We start from the raw sequence: 16,408 nt of genomic DNA, 5'->3' as shown, positions 1-16,408 counted from the left end.
TGTTCTTTTTAGGGAGTTTTTCCACATGGACAGAGGGATGTCATATGTTGTAAAGCCTGCGAGGCAAATTGTGATTTTTTTGACTATTGTACCTTATTCCCACCACAATTAGAGGGTGCAGGCGGGTTTTTTAAACACAGGTAAACCCGTTTAATGTCTGAATTTCCACTGCTACATTTACTGCTGGAAAGCGAGTCAGCCTTTCTGTCAGCTGGCATTTGTGTGTGTGTGCATGTGTGCATGCGTTGTCTTGTTGGTGAGTCGATGCAGCATCATGGATAGGCAGGAGAACAGCTAAACAGTAGAGAGCAGCAGGAACAGAGGTCTTTGAAAGCTTTTCAGTGGTTTTATTCTCGTTATTTATTTCTTACTTATTATGTCCCCCTTTCAAAATCGGTGCTGATGTATTTGGATCATTGTTTTAGTTGCTTAGGTGGACACAGACAATAATTTTTTAAAGTGCGTCATTGCATCTCGCAGGTTAAGAAGCTGAAATTACCGCGTTTACCCGTGTGTTGCGTTCCTATCAATGCCGGTCGTAGCCGGAGGCAATAAAAACCTATTTCTACAATGTAATAATCACACATTGTTGTTTCAAGTGTTATCCACTGTGTAATTAGCATAAGCTACCTGTAGATCCTTTTGAGTGTCCATTGCTCCCAGGTTGTGGTATGTATGTCCATAGACCTCCAACGCTTTAGCATGAAAGAGCATCTCCACTGTGATGAAGTCTGTAAAAATCCTCTGCCAAAAAGAAAAAGCAATGGTTTTGTCATTGGGAGACTGCTGGAGGATGTTTCTGTAAGTGTGGTAGTGTGAGACTGACTTTGATATCCTCTAGCTTCTGTTTCTGGAAGTCTGTGATGGTTTCCTCCAGTTGTCTCATACTGCGCTGGGCATTGTTTGAAGCCTTCTGCGCATTTACCTCTGCCTGTCATTTAACACAAAATACATTTAACAAAGCTTTAGCTCACAGTAAGTATGAGCTGCTTGATGGTTCAGTAATGTGATGATATTCATAGAAATATGAAAACATGTACATTACCTGGGACTGAAAGTTCTTGTCAAGAAAATATCCCCAAGTGTGTAATATATATTTTCAAACAAATATGAAAAATATATTATATTTATATATATTATTATATTTTTATAATATAAATAAACATGCATATTGTATGTAGTTGTGAGTTTATAGCATTTTTTCTTATGTGGTGAGATCACTGTTATGGTGCTACACCAGATAAAAACAGGAAAAAAAGGATCAGTATTAGGTAATAAAGTGCAACATTTATTGTTATATCATGATATATTTCATATATTTCAGCAAGCCAGAGTGTCTCTCGATGTTTCTCTACCATCCGTTAACAACTGCACTGAAAAAACAACCCAACAAGTTCCACAATGCTCGCATGCTTGCATGCAGAGTGTGCTCTGGGACAACCATTGTAGGCGTTAGTTGCCATGTGCTTTTGTTGTCTGACCATTAACACATACTCTTGTAGCATAATCCCACCATGTGCTTTTTTTGACATCCCAGCTTCAGTAGTGGCATCTTGGAATGTCAACAGCAGTTGCAGAAGGATATCTGGAGTGCAATGCTATACTATATAGTCCACTGACAAAGCAGCAATATGTGATGAATTGTGATGAGAACGCCTTAGCTCAGCCCTTCCCTGTACTTCCTGTTCACACACAAGTTTGCTAATGACACAGCTGTCATCTTCCTGATCACCGACAACATAACATACAGATAGACATCTCTGTAACGTAATCAACAAAACTAAGGAGCTGATTGTGGACTTCCAGAAGAGATAGGAGAGGGCCACGCCCTACCCGCGACGCAACTTCATTTCCTCGAGGTTTACATCAATGAGGACCTGACCTGGACCCACCACAAAAACACTGTCTCAAAGATTGTGAGACACTGGCTCTGCGTCCTCTGCAGTCTGAGAGGGTTCAACGTGGACTTCGGGATTTGTTGTAACTTCTACAGATGCACCACCTAGAGATTCCTGGCTGGCTGCATCACCACCTGGTACAACAGTTGCATCATTTTTAAATTCCACCGGGTCTGTCAACAGCAAGTTACCACCACGGCCACCACAGCCTTTGGAACTGATCATAGATGTTCTGAACAATGTGATTCCTCCAGCCGTGCCAGCCACCCACTCTGCTCCATGGAAAATATGCACTTAGTCTATATGTGCTGGAGGCGGTCAGCAGTCGTGACAATCCGCACAGAGCAGTTTGTACCAGGCAAGAAGTCAAGCAGTGGTGCATCCTTTTCAAAATGAAACACTTTCCACAGATACAGGATCATCTATCACTTAACTAATGCTACATCAAGAGTATCTGTTCCTTCTCCTTCCACCAGCCCTCTGTATTTTGTCCAGCAGGAGCATTAATTCTCCTGCTGCACTACACTGTGCATGAGACAGATAGAAAGAAGATAATAAGAGTAGCATTGTAACTTTAACAAAAAGCACAGATTAAATATCCCTCATCTCTATTTGATTATTCAATCTATTTCATGTATAACTAGACTTCTTACTACTTCTTTGTAATTATCAAGCTGAACATGTTTTTTGACTGAAACAATGCCAGAATTCTTTTTTCTGCTTGGTTCCTGGCTGGACTAGAGGCTGCAGCACAACAAAGTGGGTAATAACATCAATGAACATTTAAGGATACTCTCTTGCTTGCACTCTGCTTCTGAAATGCTTACAGATGCTCCTGGTGGGATATAAAACCACGTGGAGGATGGAGCAAAACAGCGTTGCAGACATAATGTCATCGACACGTTGCTAGTGGAATCAAGGCATAATGCTCCACCGAAGTGGCTGTACCCAGACATCAGCAGGACAAAGCTGCCATCGATGGAGGACCTCTCTAGCCAGAGGTGCAAGAAGAAGGCCAAAAGTAGTATCAGCCAAATCACAACTGCTCTGCTTACTGTCGTGCAGCAAACGGCACTGCAACATCTGCCCCCACACCACAAGGCTCAAGGATGCTTCATCCTTTAGGCCAAGGGGGTGCAATTATTTTTCCTTGGGGGACACATCAGAAACACAGATTTTTGTTTGGGGTCAAAGACATTTTGTCATGCTCTCACCTCTAATTTTGTCACTATATCAAATGATAGAATACATACTGCACACTTATTCTTTAGTATTTGTTTTAATTAAAATGATTCAAAACAGCATCTTATTAAGAAAACTAAATACAAGAGTCTTTAAACTAATGTACATGACTAACTGTTTAGGGTAAAACATATTCATTAAAAATACTACATTAAACAAAAAAATCGCTTATCCATACCCATTTGAAGCACTGTGCAAACTGTCTGTTCAAGTTGCACATCACTGGGGACAGTGTCCACATCACATGTAAGAAGAGCTGACTGTGAGCATTTCAGGTTCTACTACTATTTCCAACAGATTTCTGTATTTTTCTGCGTGTTTTGTATTGAAGTGACTCAAGTTATAGTCTTTTAATACAGACACGTTCAGTGCAAACTCAGCACATTGCTTTACTTCTAACCTCTGTGAAAAACACAGACTTAGCAGTCCACTCTACATTCAGCATCAACCTTACATTTTTTTAGAGTTCATTTCGAGTAGCAGGTGTCGCTGAATTTTAATTACTAATTATAATAACGGCACTCGCTACTTATGACAGGAGGAAGCAAACTCACTATAGAAGGGTTTCAAAGTAAAAGACAATTTGAGTTTTATAGTAAAATTGTGGGATGTCCTCCCATGGAGGGGCAGAGCCATCAGGCCTGCGGGCCGTATAATGCCCAGGACTGTAGTTTAATTGTTTTTTATGACATCTATTGCATATCTTTACATCCAGCAATAGGGATCTCCCCTCAGTTGATCTTCCTGAGGTTTCTACCCTTTTTTCACAGTTTTAGGGTTTTTTATGGGGGAGTTTTTCCTTAGCTGATGTGAGGGTCTAAGGACAGAGGGATGTTGTATGCTGTAAAGCCCTCTGAGGCGAACTGTGATTTGTGATAATGGGCTTTATGAATAAAACCGACTTGAACTGACTTGACTAAAGCAGTGTGCTGATCTTGGGCCTCTCACCCCAAGAACCAGCCTAAAATCCTCGTAGACTCCCATTAACCACGGATCTGCTGTCACACTGCATCCACACCATCCGCTCCGGATATAGCATACCCCAAGTCAACCAAACACGAGAGGCCATGTTCATTCTCGCTTTCTTCGGTTTCCTCAGATGCTTGGAATTCACTGCTTCGACCCTTCGATACGATCCACGTCGGCACGTCTGCCTCTCAGACCTTTCTTTTTTCTCCAACAACACCATAGTCTATTATTTAAAAAGAACCAAAACCGACCAATCTAGCCAACCCACCCCCGTCTTCTACTTCAACATCCAATCAGTTCTAAACCCCTTCCTTATTCTCTCTAACTACTTACATTTCCGGACATCACAAAGCAAATCCCAAGATGACCCCCTGTTTTTTCAACCGAATCCAGCCAGGTGGTTACCCGTTTCTGGTTCCACCAACACTTCCATCAGGGCCTGTCATTGTCAGGCATCTCTCCCATGCATTACTCCAGACATTCCTTCAGAATCGGAGCTGCCACCTCGGCCTCCCACAGCGGTATACCAGAACACCTTATTCAGATCATGGGCAGATGGTCCTCCCAAGCTTATCAACATTACATCTGTTCTGACCTAAGAGATCTCAAATTTGCTTTTGCCTCTCTCATATAATGTGGCATATAATGGCTCCTGTCGTGCCCGGGAGCCACGGCGGATTCCAACCGAAGCTTCCCCACACCGCACTCAACCATCCATTCCAATATTCAAAATCAATGTTTATACCAAATTTACATTCACGTCAATAAATTGTCAAAATCAATTCCTGTTGAGGTATAGTCCTTGCTAGTGAAATGTTCTATGTACCTCCAAATTTTCATTCCTCTTCATGAAATGGTTTGCTGGGGCTGGCATTTAGAGGGCCCTACTGAGCTCCTTTTTTGACAGCTATATACGAGACCTTTAACATCCAAAAATTTTCACCAGTCCCCATAAGCATGCCAAATTTCATGAGTTTTCTAGTATGATAAAGCTCTCAAAAAAGCGATTCATGTGATGGAATAATAATAAGAAGAAGAAGACGAATTAAAGCTGCAAGCACCCTACGCCACTCGGGGTAACTGGCGTGACTCCAACTGCACCGATCTTCAATTGTAGTGAAAGTCAGAAAATGCATGCAGAAAGTTTGGACTATTAAGTTAGATTTCACACGGTGTAGTACTTCCTAAAACCACTAGGTGGCGCTAAACACAAAATCTAAGTCATCCTGGTCTACATCATGTTTAGACCAAACCATGTAAACTGCATGTAAATCAAATGATGATATTGTTACACGGCATACTTCCTGTTGTCAGTCGGTGCATTGAGTATTGCATGTTGATGTGTACAGGGCTGCAACCTGTTCACACCTTTTAAAATTTGGGGGCAATCGGTTATTGCAAACTGAAGTGAAAGAAGCTTCCTGTTTGGCGGTGAATACTGCATTGCCACAGCAACAGCATTCATTGAAAACATGATCTTCACAGCTGCAACAGCAGCTTCTGTTACCAAGTTTGAGCTCAATGTGGTCAGTCTGTAAGGTGATGCACCGAAAAACATAAATGATGTAAATTCCTGTTTCCAGTAGGTGGTATGCCGATAAGTCAAGTGAGCCATACAGATGTATTCAACTCTGTACTCTTATTAAGAATGAGAAATTTGGGGGGGACTGGACAGTGTCTGGCTGAGTTACAACAACTTCCAACATCTTATCTTACAACTTATCTTCTTCACTTTCCTACTTCTTTTAAGACTTTTGAATAGGAGCATCTGTAACTAAAGGCAATTTCTCCTTGGGGATCAATAAAGTATTTCTGATTCTGATTCCTGTTTCATGGCGAAACATCAAAGTTGACAAACTAGCCACGCCCACATGGTGTGATGAAAGCGGAAATTGAATAACTTTTGATGTCCCATGATCTTTTATTTCAGTGAAAATCGGAACAAGCAGGCAGAGAGTTTCAATCCTTCAGTTAGATATCACATATGGGGTGATACTTCCTGTGACAAACACCTGGCGCTGGAGACCACACAATACGTCATCTTGGTCTACATCATTTGTAGACCAAACCATGTGAATTCCATGTAAATCAAATGATAATTGTATTACAAGATATACTTCCTGTTGCCAGTAGGTGGTGCATTGAGTTTCATGGTTAACTGACATGTTGATGTGTTCAGGGCTGCACCTTGATCACACCTGTAAAATTTGGGGCCGATTGGTTGATGCAAAGTGAAGTTACAACAACTTCCTGTTTGGCGGCGAAGACCATGTTGCTATGACAACAATGTTCATTAAAAAGCTCTGAAATCACAAGTAGGCATCATCAAGGTCTCAACATTTTTCTTACCAAGTTTGAGCTGAATATGGTCAACCTGTAAGGAGGTGCACATCAAAATATAAAACATATAACTCCCTGTCTCCAATAGGTGGCACAATGATGAGAACTCAATTGAGCCATGCAGATGTATTCCGGCCGGGATTCTTATCAAGCATGAGAAGTTTTGAGCATTTCGGATGATGTTTGGCTGAGTTACAACAACTTCCTGTGTCATGGCAAAACCTGAAAGTTGGAAACCAAGCCACGCCCACATAGTGTGACGAAAACTCAAAGAAGAAAGCATGTTATTTCCATAACATTTCATGTTGCCAGTAGGGGGCGCTAAAAGTAATGGTGATGGTTGTCATGTAGATGTGTTGAGGGCAAGACAGTCATCAAACATCTGGAGTTTGGTGAAGATTGGACCATGTCCCTCAAAGTTAAAAACTACTTCCAGGTTAATGGTGAGACATGGAAATGATTGGCCCAGTAACAACAACACGATGTGACAAAGACTCACAAATGTTATAACTTTTGATGTCCCAGGCCTTCTGAGAGGATTTCTAAATTTTGAAGTCAATTGGATGAAATCTGTCGGAGAAGATAGAAAAATTGCAAGCCCTGAAAATGGCCAAAAACATGCCAAAATTGCACATTCAATTCAAAATGGCCGACTTCCTGTTGAGTTTAAGGTATGAGTCCAAAAGGCTTTGTTGTAGGTCTTGGGCTGTTACACATGCCTCCCAAGTTTTGTAGCTCTAGGTAAAATGTACTGCAGGGGCTGCTTCGTTGAAATCTGTAGGGGGCACTACAGAGCCATTTTGGCACATCAGTGCAAAACAATCATATCAAATATCACATTTTAGGACTTTTGATGTGTGTGCTAAGTTTGGTGAGTTTTGGTGCATGCCTTGCCTCTCAAAAAGTGCTTCCAGTTTTATGGCGATTAATGCGTAACTTTTGGCAATAGCGTAACCCAAAAGTGTCATTTCTGTGCATCATGAAGGTCTTTACTGTATTGTAATTGGATATGAGGTCAATTAAGTTAACCTGCAACAGGGGGAAAATCAAAGAGTAAAAAAAGTAACTTCCTGCTACCAATAGGTGACACTTTGAGTAAGATTCAAAATTGCACTGCAGATGTCTTCGGGAACAGACTCTTATCGAATCTGTGAAATTTTGTAAAGATCTGACTATCTGGGGCGAAGTTACAACAGTTTTTGATGTCATGTCGAAACATCGAAATTGTTCACCCGACTTTGGTAACGCATTTCAACGAAAACTCTCAATATTCATCTTTAAGCGTCATCAACGTCTTAAAGATTTTTTGAGACCATTTTGAGATCAGTCATGTCAACCTGCTAGCTGGACATCTTACTGTAAAACTTTGCCTTTCTTGTGCCAATAGGTGGCGCTCTCATTATCACTTAAAATTGTCATATAGATGTGTTCAGGGTGGGACTCCTATCAAACATGTGACGTTTAGGTCATATTGGACCATTTACAGCAGCGTTACATACCACTTCCTGTTTACTTCCTGGTTCATAGCAGAACATGCAAATTAGATGCCTCATACAGATTACACAGTGTGATGAAATGAATAACTTGAATACCTTTTGCTGTCATAGGTCTTATAAAGGTAGCCATAATATTTGAAGTCAATCTGATGAAAGCTCTAGGGCAAGTTCTCAAGATTACAACCCCTGAAAATGGCCAAAAAATACACCAAAATTACAACTTCAAATCAAAATGGCTGACTTCCTGTTGGTTTTACGGAATGGCCCCAAGAGACTTTTTTTGGAGGTACTGTGGGGTGTTGCACAGGCCTCCGAAGATTCAGAGCTCTAGGTAAAACATGCTGCAGGGGCTGCTTCGTTGAAAATCAGTAGGGGGTGCAACTGATACATTTCTCCCACCCAAGCACGAGACCATTAAAATATCAAATTTTTCACCAGACCTGATAAGTCTGCATAGTTTCATGACTTTTGAATTTTAAAGCCCTCAAAAAGGCAATTCACTTGTGAGAATAATAATAATAATAATAATAATAATAATAATAATAATACTTCCTTCAGTTTCAAGAGGGTCCTCGCATCGTTCAGTGCTCAGGCTCTAATAATAATATTAATAATAATAATAATAATAATTCCAAGGATTTCAAGATGGTCCTCACGTGGTTCGGTGGTCAGGCCCCGAGCACCAAACAGTGCTTGGGCTCTAAGAATAATAAAAATCCTTGGATTTCAATAGGGTCGTCACACCCTTTGGTGCCTGGGCCATCATAATAATAAAAATAATGGTTCTCGGGCCCTAATAATAAGAAAAAACTGACCAATTTCAATCGGGTCCTCGCACCCTTCGGTGCTTGGGCCCTAATAAATAGACCAATTACAATAGGGTCTTCGCACCATTGGGTACTCAGGCCCTAATTAGTACAGTGAATTGCATAGGGTCCTATTTGTCTGGTCGCTCACAATGTGCTCAAATGAAAAATGCATTATCATCGACAAAATCATGCACAATGGGAGTGCCACAAGGCTCCATCCTTGGGCTGTTGTTGTTTAGTCTACACATAAATGATCTCCCATGAGTTTGTGAGGATGTGGAGATCCAGATGTATGCTAATGACACGGTCATTTACACCCATGGGAGAGATGCTGAGCAGGTGGCAAAAACATACTAAAAAGATGAGAAAAAACATTCAAATATAGCATTGTTAACTTTGAACATAACAGAAGAATCAAAAACATTCTTGCAAGCCGTGATCTTCATCTCCACTACTGCATATCTGTGCAACTGAGATGTTGTTCAAACAAGCCTTAAAAGTCTTTAACAGCAAATCAGTAAATTATCGTCATTGTTAAATGCTGTCTAAATATGACTTAAGCTTTCAAGATCTGATATTGTTTTCAGAACATGGCCCAGACCATCAGACTTTCTCTCCTGATGGCAAAAAATGGATATTGAGTAACCAGACATGTCAACATTAATTTCACTGTGATCCAGGTTTTATGAATGTGTTGGTATGTTGATGTTTTTTTGTTTTTTTTTTAATCTGTTTGTATTGTCTATTGTTATGTAATTTTAGTTTAGTTAGTAGTTTTTTTATCATGTGTGGTTAGTGTTTTTTAGTGTGAGGTATTTGTCCTGTCTGTAACTGCCCAAGGACTGTAGATTTAAACTAGCTAATAGCTAAATCTGGCATGAATCATCTATTCTCTCTTTGAGATTAATGTTTTTTATGTATGGTCCTTGTTTAAATAAAGACATGTAAAAAAAGTTTGTATGTGAAGGATACAATGCTCTGTCGATCAGCTGGGTTCATTAGTGGGATTTTCTCCAGTTTCTGCAACTCCTTCAGCTCTCTGCTCAAGTCAATGCTGAACTTCTTCAGATCCGCCTGCATGGTAGCACAGTCAGCTCACACAGCAATACATAACAAATGTCAGTTACTTTGGTAACACTTTCTATGACGACCACATCTGTTATGCATTCACAGTGAATTATAATGCATTCATGATGCTTTATGAATAAACTCATAAACACACATAATGCTTACTGATGAACTATATCATTAGTCATAAACCATATAGATGTGACTTATAATGATTTCAACGAGAGGTTGAATGCTGGGGCTTGTGATGCATAATAAGTATTTATGCTCACTTATTCACACATCAACAATTAACTGTAGTAAGGACTCAGTGTGATATGACAGTCCATGCTGTATTATAAGTTATCATTGTATGTGTTTAGTAAAGTGAGGCACGTATTGATGCATTTATAATAATTTATGCTTTATCATAATGTTTGTTTTTGTAGGTGTTAAAAAAAGTGTAATCATTTCCATGCATTTATAAGAATATATGCCGCATCATAAGTAATTAAAGCATACCATAAACTACAATACTTTGAAAATGGACAGAAAGTGGACAGAGATACATCTCTAAAATCCCTGGTGAGTATGCTGTAAATTGGCCAGCTAACCAGTGCAGGGGCCTCTGCAAGCTTACTTTAGCTACTGGATTGTTTACCATTAGCCTGGAAGATAACTGTGTGGTTCAAAGATTACTAGCTCCAAAATTAATATATCAAGAAATCATGTCTTTAGCAGTCTTCAGCTAAATCATACAGTTAGCTTGTAGGCTTAATGCAAACATACCAGTGGGTAACCTAGATTGCAGATAGTCTGTTTGATATGGGGACAGTGGTTAGCTGGCTAGCTAACCACAGCACATTCAGCATACTGCAGCATACTCACTGCATTTCTCAAGGGCTGCAACAGTTACTGTCCACCTCTGACAGTGCAAAATCCCCAGTCTTTGTGAAATCTAATTCTGTGATTAAAAACTATCTGACACATTGTCAGACCTCAGTCTTTAAAACACATTTCCAAAGTATTCTAGTGTATGATAGGCATAAATCACTTATGCCGCAGCATATATTCTTATAAATGCATGAAAATGATTACAGAATTCAGTCTATAAAACGCATTTTCAAAGTATTGTAGTTTATGGTATGCATTAATCACTTATGATGCGGCATATGTTCTTATAAATGCATGGAATTGATAACACTTTACTTAACACTTACAATAAAACATTATGATGAAGCATAAATTATTATAAATGTGTCAATTTGTACCTCACTTTACTTAGCACATACGATAACTTATGATGCAACATGGACTGTTATATCGAACTATGAGTCCTTACTACAGTTAATTGTTGACGTGTGAATAAGAGAGTATATATGTTTATAATGCATTATAAGCCCCTTCATTCAACCTCTAGTTTATAACAAGTCAAGAGCATCCATAAGACCTTTGCCACTTATAAATCATAATAAGTCAAATCTGTAATGATTTATAACTATTGATATATTGAATCAGTAAGCGTTATATCTGTTTATAAGTGTATTCATAAAGAATTTTGAATGCATTATAATTCACTATGAATGCCTTCATAATGCATAATGCGTTTTTTTCATGATTTGTGCACACATGTAACTCCAGCCTGTTCTCATTCTGATCTTGGAAAATACTTCTGCTTTGACAGTGCTTTTGGCAGAAGATCGCAGTGCCACAAGCCACCTTTCATGTCCACATGAAATGCTGCTGGACAGTGTCAGGTGAAAACGCAGCCAGTGACTGCGTTATTATACATTGGCAATACCTGTTGTATCTGCACGTAACATCAATTGCGTTAATTGACCTGTCCATATATTAAATTAAATCAATTTTTATTTGTAAGGCCCCTTATCACAAATCATAATTTGCCTTTGAGGGGTTTACAGAATTCAACATCCCTCTGTCCTTGGAGCCTCACAGCAACTAAGGAAAAACTTTAAGGGGGAAAAAACATGGAAGAAACCTTAGGAGGAACAATTAAGGAGGTATCCCTCTTCCTGGATGAACAGATGTGTAAAAGATGTAAAGAATAGAATAGATAGAATAGAATAGAAAGAATATTAACATCTCAACAACAACTCCATAATTTCTCTATACCCGTCAATAACTTCTCCATCTCTCCCTCCCCTCAGGTTAAGAGTCTGGGTGTCATCCTCGACAGCACCCTCTCCTTCGCCTCCCATGTCAATAATATCACTCGGTCTGCCTACTTCCATCTTCGTAACATCAACCGGCTTCGTCCTTCTCTTACTCCTCACTCAACTGCTGTTCTTGTTCACAGTCTGGTCACCTCCCGTTTAGATTATTGCAACTCTCTTCTCTTTGGCCTTCCACATAAAACCCTCCATAAACAACAACTGGTCCAAAACTCAGCTGCCCGTATCATTACACGCACCCCTTTAATCCATCACATCACACCTATTCTACAACAGCTACATTGGCTCCCCATCACATACCGCATGAACTACAAAATACTCCTCCTTCAAAGCTGTCCACAACCTTGCCCCACCATATCTCTCTGACCTCCTCCACATGCTACACCCACCCGCACCCTCAGATCTTCTTCCTCCATCCATCTCATCGTCCCCCCCGCCCGTCTTGGTACCATGGGGAGCAGAGCATTCAGCCGCTCTGCTCCCCAGCTCTGGAACTCACTCCCACCTGACCTCCGTAACTCAGACTCACTACCACATTTCAAATCCATACTCAAAACCCATTTGTTTAAACTGGCTCACTCCCTCTGATCACAATTGCATTGTCTAATTTTATATTGTATTTCTATATTTTATTTTGTCTCTTTAATATTGTGTCTGCTTTTATGTTGATGATGTAAGGTGACCTTGAGTGTCAAGAAAGGCGCCTATAAATAAAATGCATTATTATTATTATTAAAGTAGTATATGACAAATTGATATGTAGAAAAGAGAGAGATAAAGAGAGAGAGAGGTTGAGATTCACAGCAACAATAATAATAACAGGAACAAGATACAATTAGTCCCTAAATCCTGTTACATCGAAGGAGGAGTTGAGGAGTCTCACAGCTTGAGGAAAGAAGCTGCTCTGTAGTCTGGTGGTTTGGCAACAGATACTTCTGTATCTTTTTCCAGATGGCAGTAGGGTGAACAGACTGTGGCTGGGGTGGCTGCTGTCTTTCTGTATCTTTTGGGCTCTGTTCAGACACCTTACTTCACCGAGGTAACTGATGCTCTGTAGTTGGGAACCAGTGATGTTCTTGGCAATTTTAATCACCTGCTGTAGAGCCTTCCTGTCCTGGGCTATGCACAAACCATGCCAGTTTGTGATGTTTCCAGCCAGTATGCTTTCTGTTGCTCCTCTGTAGAAGTTAACCAGGATCTTGCCTTTTCTGTGCTTTTTTAACCTGGGTGGTGATGTGTAATGACCAAGATAGGCTCTCAGTGATAGTACTTCCAACGAACCTATAGCTGTTCACCCGCTCTATCTCAGCTCCACTGATGTAGACAGGTGTGTGTGTTTGCCTCCTTCTTTCTAAAATCAATAATTAGCTCTTAGACTTTTTAGGTACAGGAACAATGAAGGCTGTCTTGAGGCAGGAGGGAACAGTCTTGTGAGAGTGAGATGTTAAAAATGTCAGTTATAACATTAACTAGCTGATCAGCACAGTTTTTGAGTGCACATCCAGGAATGTTGTCAGGGCGCACTTGTCTTTTGGTTCACTCGGCAGGAGTTTTCTCACATCTGCTGTAGTCACTGAGAGTGGCCGGTCCTCTGGAGGCGGAGTAGACCTCATAGCTGAGTCCTTATTGTGGAGGTCAAAGCAAGCAAAAAATGTGTTCAGCTTGTCTGGCAGCTGGGTTCACATATGCTAGTGGTGCTCCTGCCTTTTGGTGTCTTCGCTTCCGTCTTTCTAAAATCAATAATCCACTCCTTGGTTTTTCTGACACAGAGCAGTAGGTTGTTCTTTGTGCACCACTCTGCAAGATTGTTGATTTACCCCCGGTATGAACTCCAATCATTGTTTGTAATATGGTCGATGATGATGGTGTCATACTTCAGAAAACTGTGAATTATGCAGTTATGAGTGTACAGTTTGAACAGGAGGGGGCTTAGCACACAGACCTGGGGGGTCTGTGGCTCAACTTACCCCAGGCCTTCTGGCTCAAATTACACCATCCCAGCCATTTTTAACAAACTTGTGACATCAAGCAGTTTAGAGTTAGCATCATGCTAACAATATGGTCTCATACTGTAATTTACTGAGGCACTTAAACATGAGTGAAACCTTTTCAAACTTGTCTGTAATTTTTCAAGCACAAGAACCGTGATCTCTTTGAATATGAAAAAATCACTTTGAATAGTAAAAATCTTCTTTTTTTTTTATCTTAAATGTGCTTAGAGTATCTTTTATGCCATGTGCCTCTCTCCATCAAAGGGTGAGTTAAATGGATTATTCTTAAATGTGTGATCACACAAAATTTGTCTATGGTTGCCTGGAAACAAGTGGTGGCTAAACTTCCCCACAGGCTCAAATCTGCAAATCCTATCTGCAAGAAATGTTTCTATCAGGACAAGTCCAAAATTGTTTTGTATCTTAAAAAATGTTCTCCTGAAAAGAAAAGTCTTTTTTTAATCAGGGCTGTCTTATATTACAACCAACATGATCATCAGATGATATTAGTTTCCTGCAGATTTATCAGTATCAAAGGCACAGATCTGTAATCAAACTCACCCTTTTGTTTTTGACTGTGTCTCCATAGGCCTTTAGAGGAGCAATAACTCTCATCTCCAGTCTCTCTACCTGCAATAATTCCATATTTACCATGACAACATCTTCATTTAGAATAGTTAGATGCAGGAAATAAATAACTACGATGTCCCTTACCTGAGCCTGCCTAAAGTCCTGCACCATGGCCAGGTCCTCTGCTAGATTTTTCAGGCCAATGTGGAGCTCGGGGTCCTCTCTGCTGGAGAAGTCAAAGAGCAGAGCCACGAGCAGGTCTGCCTTGTCTCTAAGCATGGCTGTCTTCCTGGTGTAGGAGGCCAACAGAGAACAGATCCCACCCAGGTACTTCTCAGCACGTTTCACAGTCTGCTCCATACTCTTAATCTGGACATCCCTGCTGGGACAATTAAAAAAAAAAAACAATGGCAGTGGGATATGTTTTATCATAATATATTGGGAATAAACTAGCTTGGTAATATTCTGGCAAAGCTCCCCAGGTTAAAGAGAGAAGATTTTGCTGCTACTTCTGTTACTGTGTGGATAATGTGAAACATAAAAGCATGTACTCCTACCTGGAAAAGAGGTTGTTCATGTTTGTTCTGTCGACTACCCACAGCTCCTCTGCTCTGTTGTTTGCTTCAACTGATTCTCACCTGCACCAGGTAACAGAATTATGCTGTCATGGAAACACCAACAACAGATGCTCTGAAATAGCTGTGGTGGGGGTGTAGGTGAAGTTCTTGGCCAGATGATGGCAGCAGAGTATTATTGTGGCCATCAACTGGATCTATATATACAGTATATATATATGTGTGTGTTTGTGTGTGTGTGTGTGTGTGTGTGTATATATAGATATATAACACTGGAAAGCAAGTTTTACTCACAGAATTACTATCATCATAGTAAAGAACCTTGTCTCTTAAATGTCTCATGTAAATTAAAAGTGCCTATACAGTAATGTAAAAATACTCTTACAAGTCAGAGTCCTACATTTAAAATCCAACATATTACTTCTATACTGTTACCTATTCAAAATATGCCTAAAATATAAACAGTAAGTAGTCTTTCCACAGAAAAAAATGGGCCCTGTTTGTGATATTAAGTACTTTATAATATTATTAGATTATTAGTAATGATGCAACAATGCATACATAACAGCTGCTGCCCGATATGGATAGTAATGTGGTTCCCAACTTAAGAGTACCCTCCAAATGGCCACAAGATAAATCTGAGGGGTTGAGAGATGATTAATGGAGTAGGAAAGAAAACAAAACAACTTCCTTGCCACAACACAACACCTCAAACACCCGCATTTCCTGCAGTCTTTGAAAACTCTCTGTCCGGGTTTGGCATAAATCAGGTGACCTTTTTAAACTTGTCTTGAGCTACGTGCGGAAGCCAGAAGTAACGAACATTTAGAGTCAGTTCGATCTTCGGTGTTGAAATTGCCATCTCTAGTGACAGCTAAGCAAATAATAATTATGAACAGATAAACACAGAAGGAAAGAATACAAGGAGAAGAAAAAGCAAGCGAGGTTTAGCCCCTCTTCAAGGATAAGCAGCCTACGGGGTATGTTGACTGTAGTTTTTGTTTGTTAAAAGGTTTTCAATAGCTATGAGTTTAATATTAGAGATATATTTGCCCGTTTTATTTTGAGCAATATACCATGTAAGGTGAGTGTATATAATTTTAAACTGCAGATAAAAACGTTTTACAAGTGAGTAATCACTTGAAGGCAAGCTAAAAGTTATACTGTCTTATAGGACATGTAAACATACAATTTTATTAATTAGGGCCCGAGCACCAAACAGTGCTAAGGCCCTCTTGGAATGCAAGGAATTATTAGGGCCTGAGCACTGAATTGTGCG

General features: G+C 40.0%; 1 protein-coding gene across 1 annotated transcript in view; it reads right to left on the bottom strand.

Moving 5' to 3' along the window:
• LOC121961011 (CBY1-interacting BAR domain-containing protein 2-like) overlaps positions 1-15,184 on the bottom strand; it is a 32,659-nt gene extending 17,475 nt beyond the window's left edge. Inside the window, exons 1-7 of the mRNA XM_042510915.2 lie at positions 15,112-15,184; positions 14,699-14,933; positions 14,546-14,614; positions 9,727-9,828; positions 1,046-1,051; positions 827-931; positions 631-744 (exon numbers count right to left, since the gene is read on the bottom strand). Of these exons, the coding sequence (XP_042366849.1) occupies positions 631-744; positions 827-931; positions 1,046-1,051; positions 9,727-9,828; positions 14,546-14,614; positions 14,699-14,933; positions 15,112-15,131 (651 nt within the window). The 5' untranslated portion in view covers positions 15,132-15,184. The remainder of the gene's footprint in view (positions 1-630; positions 745-826; positions 932-1,045; positions 1,052-9,726; positions 9,829-14,545; positions 14,615-14,698; positions 14,934-15,111) is intronic.
• Between the last annotated feature and the right edge of the window lie 1,224 nt (positions 15,185-16,408).

The sequence above is a fragment of the Plectropomus leopardus genome, chromosome 21 (assembly GCF_026936395.1).
Source record: "Plectropomus leopardus strain MGB_pleo_1.0 chromosome 21, ASM2693639v1, whole genome shotgun sequence".
NCBI lineage: Eukaryota > Metazoa > Chordata > Actinopteri > Perciformes > Serranidae > Plectropomus > Plectropomus leopardus.
Note: the sequence above shows the minus strand (reverse complement) of the source record. Positions and strands in the feature narration are given on the sequence as shown.